General features: G+C 36.9%; 1 protein-coding gene across 1 annotated transcript; it reads left to right on the top strand.

Moving 5' to 3' along the window:
• Window positions 1-657: 657 nt before the first annotated feature.
• On the top strand, window positions 658-10,990 carry STARD4 (StAR-related lipid transfer (START) domain containing 4). The gene is made up of 5 exons (XM_006876762.1): window positions 658-762; window positions 3,127-3,176; window positions 8,858-8,984; window positions 9,769-9,883; window positions 10,761-10,990. The coding sequence occupies exons 1-5, from the start codon at window positions 658-660 to the stop codon at window positions 10,988-10,990; spliced, it is 627 nt and encodes a 208-aa protein (XP_006876824.1).
• Window positions 10,991-18,228: the final 7,238 nt, after the last annotated feature.

Raw genomic sequence — 18,228 nt, 5'->3', positions numbered from 1 at the left:
AAAGGTACCAGAATTTTTCCTTTAGTGGTATTTATTTGTTGGAATGAGTCCTAAATTTGTTGGATGATAAAATAAAAATTTGAAGTGCCTGAAGAGCTTAGTACTTTTATAGAATTTGTGTCTTGTGTATTTATATTTTGCAAACAGCAATAAGTGTTTCACTTTAAAAATTTTTAGGCTATCTGGAATTTTATAATTTGTTTCTTTTATTGGGATCTAATAAGAAAGGACACATATTGCATTTTATTTTTTATATGAGTAGGTTTAATAACTGCCAAAATGCATGATCCTCATTGCTGGCTCTGTATTATTCATCTTGAGAGCTTTGAAAAATGCCTATGGCGCTGTGGGGTAAAACACTGGGCCACAAGGTCGATTTGAACTACAAGGTTGGTGATTCAAACTCCCTAGTCGCTTCTTGGAAACCCTATACAGGGTCACTATAAGTTGGAACCGACTCGAAAACACTTAACAACAGCAACAACATGCATGAGTCCAACTCTCGGATGTTTTGATTAATTGATTTGGGGTATGGTCTGATGATAGGTATCTTTTGCAGTTCTTTAGGATTCTAATACAAAGCCAGTTTGGGAATCCAGACACATCAAACTGTAGTATTTACCGTTGCTCCTCTTGGTCTCTATTACAGGACAAAAAATGGAAGGCCTGCCTGATGCTGCTGCTTTTTCTACTAAGCTTAAAAACACTCTCATTAACTACCATAGCATTGAAGATGATAAATGGAGAGTTGCTAAGAAAACGGTAAATTAGTTAAATTACCAGTGTTTGGAGTTTGTCTTCTTTCTAAAGAGTTGGTTGTTGTTTTTGTTAAATGCTGTAAAGTTGGTTCTGACCCAGAGTTACCCTGTATAGAGTTTCCAAGGAGCAGCTGGTGAGCTTGAACTGACAACCTTGCAGTTCTAATGGATTTGCAGTCTGGTGGATTAACCCACAGCGCCACACCAGAACTCCAAAGAATTGGTAGATGTCTTTAAAATGGAACAAGATATTAACAACAGACCATACTTTGGATGGATGTACAAATGATAGATAATTGTGCAAATAGACTGGATGGTGTAACATCTCATAAAAAAAGACACCTCAGTAGTAATCCTATGCTGCTTTCATTTGCTTCTTAAGCTATTAGACATGAAAATAGACTCATCCCAGCAAGAGTCTAAATTATAGGTTCTTATGTCAGCAAATAAAATGTGTAGTTACCTGCTTAGGGCATGTAGTAATTTATGGTTTGGAATAGTTCAGCTATATCAACAAGCTTGTGAGGTAGCCATTTAATATTCTTTTTTACCAATATGACTTACCCAAACTATCACATGACAGGATGTTGACAGAGCAATCCTAGGATCCAGGAATCTTCTGGTTAGGTGATCAGGCTGTTTTGATTCAAAATTACTTGGGAAATGATCAGATAAGAAAAACAAAACTTGAGACTAATTCAAGGTTGCACTGTTAAATACATGTGAACTGGTTAATTTTTAAATTATATTACCAAGTTCAGAGGGATGTTTAGTGTCACTTATGTCATGATCTGAATGTGTCAGTAATGCTATAGGTAATATTGGAATAAAACAAATAATGACTATTAAGATAGTAACATCACTAAATCGAGCAGTGTTTGAGTCTTTAATAAGTTACTGAATCATTGAGTACTGTCATTAACATCATATGAAAGTGAACTTTTGCTTAAGATAATTAAAAATGGTTGCAGCAGTACATTGACAGGGATCTGCTAGAAATTCAAGCCAGGTTCAGAAGAGGACATGCAACAAGGGATAGGCGTTGCTAACGTCATATAGATCTTGACTGAAAGCAGATAATAACAGAAAGATGTTTACTTGGGCTTTATTGACTATGCAATGGCATTCAACTATGTGGATCATAACTAACTAAGGATAACATTGTGAAGAGTGGGGATTCCAGAACACTTACTTGTGCTCATGAGGAACTTGAACATAGATCAGGAGGCAGTCATTCTAACAGAACAAAGGAGAAATGGAATGATTTTAAATCAGAAAGTGTGCTTCAGGGTTGTATCCTTTTACCATACTTATCAAGTCTGTACACTCAGCAAATAATTCAGGAAGCTGGATTATATGAAGAAGAACGTGGCATCAGGATTAGAGGAAGACCTGCAACATACAGTTAGTACATCTTTGTTTTCTAGAAGCGAGGGAACTTAAAATACTTAACTGTTGAAGAGTAAAGACTACAATCTTTAGTATGAATTGCTCAGTATAAAGGAAACAAAAATCCTCACAACTGGCCCAGTAACATGATAAACAGAGAAAAGATGGGATTTGTGAAAGACTGCATTTAGCTTGGATCCACAATCCATACTCATGGAAGCAGCAGTTAAGAAATCAAAGGCCATTCTCATTAGGCAAATCTTCTGCAAGAGATCTCTCTAAGTGCAGAGATGTCAGTTTGAGGACTAAGGTGTGCCTGACCCAAGCTTCATTTGTATCTGAAAGCTGGACAGTGAATAAGATGACCATAGAATACTCGATGCATTTGAATATGATGTTGGCAAAGAATATTCAAAGTACCACAGACTGCCAGAAAAACAAAAATAATCTGACTTGGAAGAAGTTTTGCTGGAGTAGAATGTTCCTTCTTAGAAGCAAGGATGGTGAGATTGCTTTGAATATGTTATCAGGAAGGATCAATCCCTGCGAAGACATCATACTTGGTAAAGTGGAAGGTCAAAGAAAGAGAGGAAGACACCCAGTGAGGAGAATTGACAGTAGCAACAACAATGGGCTCAAACATACGGACAATTGTGAGGATGGTGAAGGACCAGGCAGTGTTTTCTTCTGTTTTGCACAGGGTTGCTATGAGCCAGAACTGACTAGATGGCATCTAAAAACAAGAAGTTACTGAAATCTTTTTTGAAAGTCTGTAATTTAGGTAAAATGTGAAGAACTTTGGAATACAGAAGAAATTCAAATATGGGTAACTTGATATAAATGCTTTTTATTCATCTTTTTGAGAATTTGCTTATGTGTTATTTTAATACAAAAGCAAGTACTCTTTCCTACTAAAGTATTAGTTTTATATCCAGGGTTCAGTGAATGTAATTATCATATGCTGTTTTTATTTTTCCAGAAAGATGTGACTGTTTGGAGGAAACCTTCAGAAGAATTTAGTGGCTATCTGTAAGTCAATACTTTAAATTTATATAATCCTTAGGCATTGCTAAATTTCATATATACATATATCTAAATTGTCATTGGCAGTAAATTTTGGCTTTTGCTTTTTAGATATTAAACTTTCTGCAAAGTAAATTGTCATTTTAATTAGAGCCTTAAAAATAATTATGTGCTTTGTAGACTGAGTTCTTGGTGAGGGGATCATAAATAATGGTACCTGATATTCCTTAGCATGCTATACAAGACCCTTTTAATACTATGTGTTTAGTGAGTGCAGTATACTTTATTCTAAGAACTTATCTGAAGTCACCAGAAAGACAGTACTAATTTAAGTGTGCAGCTGTTCTCTCATGACACTCTTTGTAATATTAACAATTATAATGTACCTGAGTAGCTACTGGTGGTGGTGGTGGTGGTGGTGGTGTGCCATGGAGTAGTCAGGGAATTATTAGATTATGAAAATATCTGTAATAGATCATATTTGGTCCCTCCTGATGGCTCCATCAAAGGTCGGTTCTGACATCAGTCAAATACCTCTTTTTTTAAAGCTCAGTTTGAATCTCAAGGTCGGTGGTTCGAGATCACCAGCTGCTCCTCACAAACCCTATACAGGGTTGCTGAGTCAGAACCTACTTGACGGCACTTAATAATACCAATAAACCTTTTATTAATCAGTATTTTTACAAATCCAGTCTTTGCCTTTGGAGGTTGAAAACATTACATATATTAAATACATATATATAGTTATGTTTGAATACATATATACATAAAAACAGAGTCCCTGGTGTGGGGCTGTAAGATAAGCACTAGACTGCTAACTACAAGGTAAACAGTTCAAACCCATCAGCTGTTCCATAGGATCACTATGAGTCAGAACTGACTTGACTCCACAACACTTAGCAATAATAGCATACATAAAAATACTCAGATTAAAAAAATGTATTCTGATGATGACGAAGAATTGGAAGACACTGGCATTTTGTCAGTTGCTATAACTGTGGAATGTTCTGGATTATCCCTGGGAATGAGGATGGCATTTCCGAGTAGTGGTGGGTGGGTTTGAACTGCTAACCTTGCAGTTCAAACCGACCTTGCAGTCCAGTGCTGTTCCTACAGAGCCACACCAGGACTCCAAATATTCACCTCTGTATGATGGTAAGAGACCACCAGCTGCTCCATGGGTGAAAGATGAGGCTTTCTACTTCCACAGAGATTTACAGCCTCAGAAACCCTAAATAGAGTTGCTATGAGTTTGTACCGACTCAACAGCACCTAACAATAACAACAACAACAACATATGGTGGTATTTTCCCCCCCTTGTTTTGGTATTTTCTTATGGTGAACATGAATTATGCCTACCACCAGGAAAAAAAATTTCTTAAAGCCAGTGAAGACAATTGCTTTGTGTAATTGGAATAAGGATGTCCACATCCCTGAAACTTTTTAAACTGAAATTGCTGGTCTTATCAATGGAAAAAGGACTTTGTCAAGGACTTCGTTCTTCTTGGATCAACTATCAATGCTCATGAAGGCAGCAGTCAAGAGATCAGGCGGCGTATTGCATTGGGCAAATCTGCTGCACAGGACCTTTTTAAAGTGTTGAAGAGCAAAGATGTCAGCTTGAGGACTAAGGTGTGCCTGACCCAAGCCATGGTATTTTCAATAACCTCATATGCATGCAAAAGCTGGACAGTAAATAAGGAAGACTGTAGAATAATTGATGTATTTGAGTTATGGTGTTGGAGGGGAGAATATTGAAAGTGCCATGGCTGCCAAAAGAACCAACAGATCTGTGTTGGAAGAAGTGCAACCAGAGTGCTCCTTGGAGGCCAGGATGGCCAAACTTCATCTTTCATACTTCGGACATATTGTCAGGAGGGACCAGTCGCTGGAGAAGGATATCATGGTTAGTAAGGTGGAGGGTCAGAGAAAAAGAGGAAGGCCCCAGCGAGATGGATTGGCAAAGTGGCACCATCGACTCAAGTGTGGCAACAATAGTGAGGTTGGCCCAGTTTCGGGCAGTGTTTCGTTCTCCTGTGCCTAAGGTCGCTATGAGTTGATACTGACTCGATGGAACCTAACACCACCACCAACAGCTTAGTATATACAGAATATTCTGTAGTGTAATGATAGCATTTTACATTTAAGAAAACATGTTGATAAAACATGGTTACAGATGAGTTCTGTCTACAGGAATAAGCGCTCTGATGGCAAAATGGTTAAGTGCTTAGCTGCTAACTAAAATGTTATCAGTTTGGGCCCAGTAGCCACTCTGCATGAAAAAGATGTGACAGTCAGCTTCCTAAAGGCGTGGAAAACCCTATGGGGCCATTTCTGCACTGTCCTGTAGGGTCGCTTTGAGTCTGGATCAACTTGATGGCAATGGATTATGGGAATGAAAAAGAATTAAAGTTGTGTCTCAGATTTCTAATTTGAATGATTGGACTCATTTGTGTTACACCTAGAGGAAAGAATAGATAGAGGGTGGAGGAGATAATATATGTTTGGGCTTGAGATGCTTACAAACTGATTAAATCACTTCAGATTCTTATTTAAAGCCACAAGTCTCCCCTCTCCTTTTCCTTCTTCCCTTCTCAAAGTAACTACTCTGTCAAAGTTGTACGGTTTATTCCTGCTTCCGATTTTGACAACATATTTATATATAGTGGTGCTATAGGATAAGCACTGCACTGCAGAGTCGGTTTGAACTGTAAGGTCTGCTGTTAAAACTAACCAGCTGCTCTTCAGAAACTCTATACAGGGCCGCTGTAAGTCGGAACCAACTCAACTGCACTTAAAAACAGCAAACAATAAAAGAATTATTTTACATGCTTTTCATTTTCATATGAAAGTACATATATATTAATACATATCTATACATATATGTGTGTATATATATATATATATATATATATATATATATATACACATACATATATATGAGGAGCTCTGGTAGCGTAGTGGTTATGAATCGGGCTGTGGACTGCAAGGTCAGCAGTTCAAAACTACCAGCTGTTCCGCGGGAGAAAGATGAGGCTTTCTGCTCCCGTAAAGATTTACAGCTGCAGAAACCCTACTATACAGGGTCACTATGATTCGGAATCGACTCCATGGCACATAACAATAACAACAACATGCATATATAGATTTATATCTGTTAGTCAGTCCTTTAGTATTTTGCTTCTAATTTTCTCACATGTATATATACTCTTTCATTTGTATATGAATGTAACAAAAGGTGCTTTTACAAATTTAACTATTAATAAATATTATTAATAAATAGATTATATTCAGTTCTTCCTTATAAAGTACTATATAGCAAGCCTCCATATAGTAACTGTAGTAATGCATGTTGTTTGATGTTTGTTGTTGTTGTTAAGTGCCATCAAGTCGATTCCGACCCATAGCGACCCTGTACAGGTTTTCCGAGGAGCAGCTGGTGAGCTTGAATCACCGACCTTGCAGTTATATGGCTTTGCAGTTTGATGTTAAGTTGATGTTAAGTACTGTCGAGTTGGTTCCGAATCATAGTGACCCTGTGCAGGGTTTCCAAAGCTGCAAATTTGGGGGGAAGCAGAAAGTCTCATCTTTCTCCCATAGGTGGACTCAAACCACCCACCTTGTGTTTCATAGTCCAGTGCTTATCATTCAGAGCAACTGAGCTCTGTGTGATTATATGCCTGTAATTCCTGGGTCAGATATATATTTATTATCTAATTTTATTTTGTTGTTATTAAGTACTGCAAAGTGGGATTTTCAAGGAGCAGCTAGCTGGTGGGTTTGAACCACCTAACCACCGGCCTTGTGTTTCGCAGTGCAGTACTCATCCTACAACGCCACATCAGGAGTCCTCCAACTTTATTGTTGTTGTTAAGTGCCGGCGAGTCAGTTCCAACCCATAGCAACCCTGAACAGGGTTTCCAAGGTTGGAAATCTTTACGGGAGCAGAAAGCCTCATCTTTCTCCCACAGAGCAGCTGGTAGTTTCGAACTGCTGACCTTGCAGAACCCGCAGCCCGATTCATAACCACTACGCTACCAGAGCTCCCATCTTTATAAGGCATTGCTAAATTGCTTTCCAAAAGTGGTCTTAAAACAATTTGAGAGTTCTCATAACCCTGCATTCAGTACTTAGTGATTACTAAGTATCAATCTCTGCCAGTATGTGGTATGAAATAATGTTTTTGACATTTTATTAGTAGTCAGTTGACTAATAACTAGTGAAGTTGGGAAGCTTTTCTATGTTTCATTTTCAAGTTTCCTTTTGAGTATCTTAACGCATTCTTTGCCCATCCTTTTTTGGATTGTGTGCCTTTTTCTCGTTGGCTTATGTTGTTAAGTGCCGGCAAGTCAGTTCCAACTCATAGCAACCCTGTATAGAGTTTCCAAGGAGCAGCTGGTGAGTTTGAACTGCTAACCTTTTGGTTCAAACCTACCTTACGGTCCATCGCTTTATCTCACCAGGACTCCCATTGGCTTATAGTAATTATATACTCTCATTATACTTATGTTGATATGTATTACATGTATCTTCTCCTGGTTTGTAGCTCGTTTCCAGTTTTTTTTTGTTTATGCTTATATTGTTGTTGTTAAGTGCCATCGAGTCGGTTCTGACCCATAGCGACCCTGTACAGGATTTCCGAGGGTGTAAATCTTCATGGGAGTAGAAAGCCTCATCTTTCTTCTATGCTTATATTAGGGACTTTTAAATATTAAACAATCTTTTGAATCTTTTGTGTTTTTCTGTGGCTTTATATACTTAAAAATCCCCTGTACTCTGAGGTCACAAAGATAGTCCTTTGTATTTTGTGCTGTAAATACTGCATTTTACATTGTAGTTGTTATTACATTGTAGTTGTAAGGAGTAACAGATAGGCTTGAGCTGCTCACCTTGTGGTTAGCAGTCCAATGCTTATCCTACCATGCCACACCAGAGCTCCGTAGAGGTCTTTATATCTAGATTAGTTATTTTGAGTAATGTGAAGTAGCGATCCAACTTTTGTCCTTTTTCCATAAGGATAACTCTTGACTTCAAACATTGTTTATGGAATAATACATATTTTCCCCAGTGACTTGTAACGCTACTTCTGATATTATTTATGAGTCAGTTCCTGGGTGTTCTATTCTTCTGTCCTATTTATCTGTTCCTTATAAAAAACTTTTAAAAGTCAGGGCACAGATATGCTTTGAGCAATAATTAGGGGATAACTGAGTAAATAATACCATGCAGATAAGTGGAAGCATTACAGTGCTCTATAGACAGCTTCCCACCACATAATTCATGAAGGGATGTCTCTAATATGGCCTTCATTCTTCTCATTGTTTTGAGGACAAAGAGTTTACTCTGATTAAAAAAAAAAAAAAAAGTTGATAGAGCTTAATTTATCAGACTAATTGGGGGATTTACTCCCTTTAATGGTGTCCTGGTGTAGCGCTGTGGGTTAATGCACTGAACTGTCAAGTCAGTATGAACTTCCAGGTCGGCGGTTCAAGCTTACCAGCTGCTCCTTGGAAACCCTCTACAGGGTCATTATGGGTTAGAAGTGACTCGATGACACTTAACAACAGCAGCAACTCCCTTTAATAAAACTTACTTTTACTCTTTCTTTCTGGGGTTAGCTCTGAACTGTGAGGGCATGCTGAAATGTTTCATTCTAATAGCATTTGACTTTAATTTTGTTTCTCCAGCTACAAAGCCCAAGGTGTGATAGATGACGTTGTCAATAGTGTAATAGACCACATACGCCCTGGGCCGTGTCGCTTAGATTGGGACAGCCTAGTGACTTCTTTGGATATATTGGAGCACTTTGAAGAGGTATTTCTTTAGTAACATTACTTCAGAATGTGTGTGTGTGTGTGTGTATGAGAGAGAGAATGCATGCTTGTGTGCGTACTTGTGTCCATTGTATGCTTTGCTTCGGAATAAGTAGCCATGCAAAGACCTCAGGGGGAATCTTGTGCTGCCTTTTAGAATGCGTGCATTTCCTCATATTAATTAATGAGTGTTCGTTAGAACTGAGTTTCTCACAGTAGTCTTACTCTGTTACTTAAGAAAATCTTTAGAATCATTAACTCTTGTAGTTTAAGTCTTAAATGTAAAGTTCTGAAAATACTGCCACATGCCTCTCTGGATTTTATCTTAAACACTCTACGACAGTTTGCAGATATCAGATGGGATACAAGGCTGCTGTAATGAATTAGAGATTAGGATCCTACAAAACTTAACAGTCTTTATTTTGATTATATATCCTCACCATGGAATCCTGGTGTGGCTTTGTAGGATAAGGACTGCACTGCTAACCATGATGTTGGCAGTTCAAACACACTAACTGCTCCTCAAAAAACCTATATGAGTCAGAACCAACTCGATGGCTCTTAATAACAACAACAATCCTCTCCACGTCTATTTGGTAGTCCCAGAGTAAGAATCTCGTTATGAGAATCACTGCTGGAATTATTATCAAAAATAATTATGAAGCATTGTAAATGATAATTTAAACATTTTACTTTTAACTAAATACGAACATAAAATATAAATTCCATGTATGTGGTTCCTATAGTAATAGCAATTGCCTTACGAGACGACTCCTCTGTTTTAGAATTGCTGTGTGATCCGTTACACTACTGCTGGTCAGCTGTGGAATACCGTTTCCCCAAGAGAGTTTGTTGATTTCTCCTACACTGTGAACTATAAAGAAGGGCTTTTATCCTGTGGTAAGAATCTTAAAACTGTGTACTTTCTTTCATTTTGATCTAAATATGTGCGTTTTCTAGCTCAGTGTTTCTTTCCATGTAAGTTTTATTTTCACCCTTCATAGTTACTATGTAATTACTAAGATTTATTTGCAAATACTGAACCCTAAGGCAGTAAACTAATATTTTCAAAAAGGGTTTTGAATTTTTTTTCTGAATAGTTTTGGCCCTAGTACATGGTATCCTCCAAATTTGGGTCACATGACTGCTTCCAAGAAAGGAATTTGGTAAATAGATTTGTTTTCAAGCCACTCTCAGAAAACAGCTTCTTGGTCAATTAAAAATAGACTTATTGCTCATTGGAATATTTTTCCTTACTCTAATTATATAGTATTTTATTTTTCAAGATTAAAAGCATTGTCATTGGAAAGCTCTTGCTCTGTAAATTATACCTATAGATAAATATTTTTCTTCTGCTATAGTATATACTTGAATTGGCAGCTGTAGATAAATAGCTACTTGTTTATTATTAACCAGCCAATACCACAATTAAATATGTTAATACCTGTGGTAACATAGGTGTGATTATTGGTACCTTGAGGCCTGGCTGCTACCACCAAGATTCAAAGTTTCAAAGAGTTACAAAAAAATGACGTGATATCTCTACTCTGAAGGGATTAGAACTTTCCTTATTACACATCTACCAGCTCTCTGTCATTATTCTACATGGTAATTATCCTTTTCATTCTTCCAGAGTTTCTCTTGGGGCTTAATTATCCTCTACATGGATAAGAAAATAAATATTAAAACAAAAAATCTGGGTAATATTTTTTAATGAGCGGTTTAGACAAATGCCAATCATTGTTATTAATAGTGTTATTTTTAAATTGCCTTGTAGGGAAAAGCCTTGACTGGAGTGAAAAGAGAAATGAATTTGTTCGCGGATATAACCATCCCTGTGGTTGGTTTTGTGTTCCACTTAAAGACAATCCAAACCAGAGTCTTTTGACAGGCTATATTCAGACTGATCTCGGAGGGATGATTCCTCATTCGGCAGTAGATATAGCCATGGCAAGCACGTTAATCAACTTTTATGGTGATTTACAAAAAGTCTTACAAAAGGTGTGATATTTGCAAATCTGCAGTAACCATGGTCCCCTGAATCAACATTGTCTTCATCTGCATGGCCTGTAAAAATCATCCTCTCTTCTCTTCTGCACAACCTGTAGGATAACTTGAGATTTTTGGTTTAGTAGTAATTGTATTTTTATTCCTAAAGTAAACAGTTATCCAAGAGAGAGCATTTTAATTATCTTCACAGATATTTGCACATTGTTAAATTATGGCAATATGTCTAGAATGGAGAGTATGTACAGAATTTCACAAAGTGGACCGAAATGTAAGAAACTGAGTAGTATTTTAGTATGAATATTTTGATTGCTTAGAAATTAAAGAAAGCATAAATTTCTTACCATCAGGTTAAAATTACCTATTTTAGAGCTATATAAACATTTTATAAAATTTTAATTTTTTTGAAATATAGTGCTTTATGTTGTATATGCTCTCTGAGTTTGGCAATAGCTTGGACAAAAGAATAAAGCTCTTCTCTATTTTTTATAAAGATGAACTTCATTGTTAATATATTGGTCATTGAAAAGACCAGAAATAAGAACAATTCAAGTGCAATTTGGCTTTGATACTTTGCATGTTTTGTTTTGCTAATGTTTTGATGACATGCTTTTGTGCACATCTCTAAGAACATCTTTATGTGTTTGCATGCATTTACTTCATCAATCTTCAAAGCATTGATGTATGTATAAACATAGCAAAACAAAAAACGCTAAATACATGATGCTTCTAAAAGTGGGAAAATTCCATTATCTGTTAATTCCATTTTTCCAGGAACTTTCTGAAACCTCCTCCTATGTACATGGGGACATCACATTGAATTGGTCTAGGTTTTAAAACATAGTGGTGATCGTATAAAGAATAATCTCTCTAGAAAATTAAATTTAAGAAATATTTTATACATGTTTTAATTTTAAAAGATTACTCTTAAAACATTGCAAAGTAGATCATAAATATTCACAATTGTGATATAACTTTGATCTAGAACAATGGCACATTTTTAGCTTTATCCGAATGCCTAGATAAGTAATTTCATAATGATTTGAAAAGACTGCATGGGTCCTTCGAATCTGGCTGCCTTAAATGAAGATTCCTCAATGAATTTTCTTTATTCTTTGACTTTTGAGATGTCCATATAGTTTATTTCTAAAATGAGATCTTCAGGCAATTCAGTGTGTCTATGCAAATCTTCATATGATATATTTTGTATACTTGTACACATCTTAAATCCATTTAAATGTCCAGTGTCTTTTTTTTTTTTTTTGCATTGGCTGTGTTACTGTCACTGCTTCTTTTGGGTTAATATACAGTAAAGCGAGCCTGGAAGCCGTTTTGTGCTAGACAGGCCACAAAAGGCACAAACATAGTGGTTCAAATGCATGAAGTCTTGATCTTTTAATAGTTTACTATACTTCTCTCCTTGTAAGAAAAGAGTATGTCATAGCTTTTGAAAAGTAGAGCTGTGTTTTTGTTTTTATTTATTTTTTGTTACTCAATAGGATGGCATTTGAAAATCTAAAGATGGGAACATCACAAAGTTCAAAGTTAATAATCTCAGTTTCTTGAAAAATAATTTGTCTCATGATCTGACAGAAGTGATGCACAAATGATTTTGTGTGCTTAATAAGCTTACTAACCTCCAGTATCCTTTTTAAATTGACTCATTTTTGAGTTGCTGATACTTTTTGGTACAGCAATAGAGAATAAAAAATCAGCGGTTTAGTTTTGTTTCCGAAGGAAATTCTTAAATATTAATCCATCCATTTTCTTTTATTTGCTTTTATTAGTGTAGAGTAGGAGATTTTATATTCTGATGTTCTGTCTAGGATGCTGAAATACCAGCTCTTCTCTATTCAATTCTATAGTGCTTAGCATGGGTAAACGATTTGTGACAAGGATGCACATCAGTATAAGGGCTATTACTGCCTGAGCTGGGTGCCTCCAAATGCAACTCAACTGCCCACTTTTAGCTACTTTGGTGTCTCTCTATCCTTGTCATCTCACACCTCCAGTAAGTGATTACTTAATCCACTGTGGAAAGTGATCCCATTGCAGATGAAACTTCCTTGCAGTATAGGACTATATGATAGATTGGAAAATTATAGTTCAGTTACCTGAAATTTATATGCAACTTCTAGGTGGTGGCACTTTGTTTTTGCATAATCTATCTCTGTGCTTTGGTTTTGTTTTGTTTTGTTTTGAAACAACTTCATTGAGTTATAATTTGTTGTTATTAAGTACTGTCCAATCAGTTTTGACTCATAGCGACCCTGTATAGGGTGTCTGAGGAGCAGCTAGTGGATTTGAACTGCCTTCCTTGCAGTTTTTAGTCTACAGTGCCACACCATGATATAATTTACATACTGTAAAATTCACTGTGTTCAATCGTTTACATTTTAGAATTGTTCAGCCATCCCCACAATCTAGTTTTAGAACATCTCCATCACCCCCAAAAGATCTCTTTGCCTGTTTGCAGACTCATATCTAACCAAAGTTTAGCACAGTTGTCAATATATGGAAAATGGCAAAAAATACATATCAGACTATTATGAACTCAGATGTCATGTGACTACATGGTTAGCTTTTATTTTTAAGATTAGAAGTGTTCTTTATTCTAACTAAGCTCAGGAACCTTGTGGTAATATGTTAAATATGCTTTCTCAAGTCTATTATTTCTACAACAGTGCTATAGGATAGAAAAAAAAATGTGAGCCATATATGTAATTTAAAGTTTTTTAGCAGCCACAGTAAGAAAACGAAAAAGAAACAGGTGACATCAAATTTAATAATATATTTCATTTAACTGAGTATACTTAACTATTACCATTTTAATAATGTAATCAATATAAAATTACTGAGAGAGTTCACATTCTTTTTTGTCTGAATTATTTCACATCTGGTGCATATCTTACTGCTAGGCTAGCCACATTGTAAGTGCTCAGATAGCCATGTGTAGCACAGTTCTATAATAGACAGATTTTTTTGTTTTATGAAGGAGAAAATTTCATTAAATTTTGTCTTATGTATAACTTTTTCTTGGTCCCCAGAGTGTCTTAAAAATTCTTGCTAAATGGACCCTGTGTACTTCAGAAATAAGTCAATTAGTAGTTATCAAACAAAATCAGAATTATAGCCAAAAAATACTCCCCTTTAGGGATATTTCTTTTGTTGGAGCATTTGAAAAAATGAAAAACCTATAATCTGCCTTGTTGTTATGTGGTTGATCATTTCCTGTACCTCATACATTTCCTGTACCTTATATGGTTAATTTGTATTAGAAAAGTGAATGTAGGAAATACTTGGTATATTACTATTTCCAGTATATGCTACTTTTTTTTTTTCCTTTTAAGGAAAATATGTTTTATGTAAGAAAAAATTATTTATTGTGATATTTTGCATTAAATATTAATTCTTATTAATTAACTTCTGATTAACTCTTGGACTTTAACACAGTACCCATCAAAAATAATTATGAGCATTTAATGTTTTGCAGTTATTCATTATATAAGCAGCTAGAGTATTCAATTATAATTGTTAAGAATCTCTTTATTTTGTTGTTCATTGAGACTAGGCATCTTTGAAATTGTGGGTGTCTTATGTATAAAGTTGTCTCCCAGTTAAAATTTTCTTTCATTTCCTCCCTCCCCACTCGTTCTTTTCCTAACTCAAGGACATTTTATCAGCACCAAGGTTGAATTCAATTAACATCACAAGCTAGAAACCCTGTAACTGAGGTTGCCTCTGAAGAAGATAGGAAAACGTTTGTACAATTTAAACCGCTAAGTATCTATTGCGTTTTATATATGAGTAATTTCTCTTGATGGAAGTTTTACCTGTTTACTCAAAAGCATATTGTTGTTGTTATTAAGTGCTGTCAAGTTGGATCCAACCCATAGTGACCCTATACAGGGTTTCCGAGGAGTGACTGGTGAGCTTGAACCACCGACCTTGCAGTTCAAACAGCTTTGCAGTCTGGCGCATTAACCCACAGCACCACACCAGGACTCCCAAGAGCATGCTAGCATCCAGAAAATCAGTTGTTAGAACCCAGTTTCTTTTCATTAAATGGGTATTATAGCTACAACCTCGTAAACCCTGTTCAGGGTCGCTATGGGTCGGAACCGACTCGATGGCACTTAACAACAACAACATAGCTATCAGAAACCTGTAGGTAAATTAACCAAATCCAGAAGCATAAGGGACTTGACCAGGTTTTCTTTAGAATGTGTCTTATGATTATTTGCCTAGCGTACCTCTAATACCTCTCTTATTTAGCTTCCGGAAGTGGAGAATGGTGGAACCTGAGCATAAAAGAAACAGCTCTAAAGCACAGAAAGTTGGAATTACAAGTTGGAATTACAGTTTTTCACTCATTTTGTTATTTCCAAAGATTTTAATTGTATTCTTAAATAAAAATGTACCTCTTACAATTAAATTAAAGCTATAATATGTATAGATTTTATTTTTAAGGAGTTTATGATTGTTTTATGAACCAATATGTAAAACCAGAATATTTACTAATGTGTATTTATTTTGAATTGCTATGAAATACATCACAATAAAAGTTTCTAGCCATTCTTATTGATCATTGATATGATATATTACCTTAATCTTTTTGATGTTAAGTGCCATCGTGTCAGGTCTGACTCATAGCGACCCTGTATATGGTTTTTCATCTTCACAGAAGGAGAAAGCCTCATCTTTCTCCCATGGGGCAGCTGGCAGACTCAAACTGCAGACCTTGTGGTTCACAGTCCAGTGCTTAGCATATGGAATCTCTGTATTCCCTACCTTAGTGTTGTTGTTGTTGTTATGTGCCGTGGAGTCGGTTCCGACTCATAGCGACCCTGTACAGGGTTTCCAAGGCTGTAAATCTTAACAGGAGCAGAAAACCTCATCTTTCTCCTACGGAACAGCTGGTAGTTTCGAACTGCTGACCTTGTGGTTCGCAGCCTGATTCGTAACCACTACGCTACCGGAGCACCTTAATCTTAAATGCGATTAGTATGTAATCTCACGTATCTTTATTTAATGTATATAACTTAACTTCTTGAACCCTTACAAAAGAAAACTATAAAATGGAAGAAAAAGATTAACCAAACACATAGTAATCTGCACCACTCCTCGTGTGTCAGTTTGTTGTACAGTGGTGCTGTGCTTGTTACTATGATGCTAGAAACTATGCCACCAATATTTCAAATACCAGTAGGCTCACCCATGGTGGACAAGTTTCAGCAGGCATTCCAGACTAAGACAGACTGGAAAGAAGGACTTGGCAATCTACTTCTAAAAAACTGGCCAGTGCCGTAACTGAAGTCCATAAAGAAAATGTATGACTTCTTACTTTGGTGAGTAGCAACTGGGGCCTTAAAACAGATGAGCAGCCAATTAAGGTGCAGTTATTCGTCTCTCCCTTTCAGAAGGAAAGAAGAGTGATGAAAATGTAAGACACATGAAAACAAGTAGTTCAGTGAACTAATGGACCACATGACCCGGACACCAGAAGAACTAGCTGGTATGTGGTGCTCTGAAAGGCATCACATTAGAAGGCCATGGGGAGAGTGGGAGAAAATGTAAAACAAAAACCGGCTTGCTGTTCAGAAAGTGACTGGAGGAATGCTGAGTTATGGCCCCTGATCAGCCTTAAGGTCTGGAACTAAACTCGCCCCCATGACTCAATTTTCCACCAAGCAATAGATAGCTATATAGACAGGACAGCACCACCATTGAGATCCACACACCATAGAATGGTAAACCACTGACGATTAAAAGGACAGCATTTACCCAAGGAAAAAATTCAGAAGAGTGGGGAAAGAAGAAGGAATGGAAACAAGAAACAGGGAGGAAGTGGGTTAAGTGATGTTACAATGAAGGGATTACAATCATCGAGATGAAGTGTATGATTTGTTGAATGTAAACTGATGATTGGCTCTGTAAACTTTCACTCAATTTACAATAAAAATGTTAAATTGACCAGTGAAAACCTTATGAATACCAATGAAAAAGAGGAGCCTGGGGAAGAATAGCCTCCTCAAAATGCAGTTGACTCTAGTGACAGGGATAGAGTACAGCTTTCAGGGCCCTCATTTGCCGATGTGGCATGACTCAAAATGAGAAAAAGCAGCTGTAAACAGAAGGTGGAATGTACGAAGTAGGAGTCTAGGGAAAAGTGAAAAATGAAATGCTTGTAGAACGACACTCTAGACATTAGTGAGTTGAAAAACTAGGGCAATTTTTTCTAATTTAATTACAGATAATTGTTAGTGATTGCTCAGGATGTCAGAGACAATGTTTCCATAGTTCTCATCCATTTTGGAAGAAGTGCAACCAGAGTGCCCCTTGGAGGCTAAGATGGCCAAACTTCGTCTTTCATACTTCGGACATACTGTCAGGAGGGACCACTCACTGGAGAAGGATATCATGTTTGGTAAGGTGGAGGGTTAGAGAAAAAGAGGAAGACCTCCAAAGAGATGGATTGGCCAAGTGGCAGCATCGATGGACTCAAGCGTGGTAACACTAGTGAGGTTGGCCCAGGATCAGGCAGTGTTTCATTCTGCTGTGCATAAGGGTGCTATGGGTCGGTGCTGACTCGATGGCACCTAACAACAACTTGTGATTTCCCTCAGGGAAAAGTAGCTGACTAACCCAAGGAATTACAGATGCATTCAAGTCAAGAAGTAGGGGAAGGTTTAGCATCAGTCATCTGTCTATCTCATCCGAAAAGTAAAACTTTTCCCAGAAGCCTCTACTATCCTTCATGGTATTTTGAGTTACATGACTACCTCTAATTATAAAGGTGGCTGTGAAAATAAACATCAGGGTTTCTAACCCTTTGATGGAGCTTAGGAATGTCTAGATAACCAACCAGCAGCAATTCCCACTAGCTCAGCATTGGGAGGTGTGTGTAATATTTTTTCCCTGCATTTTGCCTTTTGATTTTTTGGTTCTAATTCTCTGAGCTATTTTTGTTTTGTGCACATTATTTTAAAAACACACATACACACCAAAAAAACTAGGAAACAGAATTGTCTCGTCTATTTGAGGTCCATCTCCTCTAAGTAAGTAATGGTGGTGGTGGTTGTGTGCCATCAAGTCAGTGCTGACTCGGAGCAACCCTGCATAGCGTTTCTGAGGCTATAAACCTGTATGGCAGCAGAAAGCCTCATCTTTGTCCTGTGGAGCAGCTGGTAGATTTGAACTGCTGACCTTGTGGTGGTTGTAAAGTGAGTGCCACTGAG

The sequence above is a fragment of the Chrysochloris asiatica genome, unplaced genomic scaffold, assembly GCF_000296735.1.
Source record: "Chrysochloris asiatica unplaced genomic scaffold, ChrAsi1.0 scaffold00411, whole genome shotgun sequence".
Taxonomy (NCBI): Eukaryota; Metazoa; Chordata; class Mammalia; order Afrosoricida; family Chrysochloridae; genus Chrysochloris; species Chrysochloris asiatica.
The sequence above is the reverse complement of the archived record's forward strand: the minus strand, read 5'-3'. Positions and strand labels throughout refer to the sequence as shown.

Bases quoted from the DNA above. Each gene is read 5' to 3' on its own strand.
- STARD4 (XM_006876762.1), top strand. From the start codon at position 658: ATGGAAGGCCTGCCTGATGCTGCTGCTTTTTCTACTAAGCTTAAAAAC. The intron at 763-3,126 runs GTAAATTAGTTA...TTATTTTTCCAG, and splicing joins GGAGAGTTGCTAAGAAAACG to AAAGATGTGACTGTTTGGAG. The intron at 9,884-10,760 runs GTAAGAATCTTA...ATTGCCTTGTAG, and splicing joins AGAAGGGCTTTTATCCTGTG to GGAAAAGCCTTGACTGGAGT.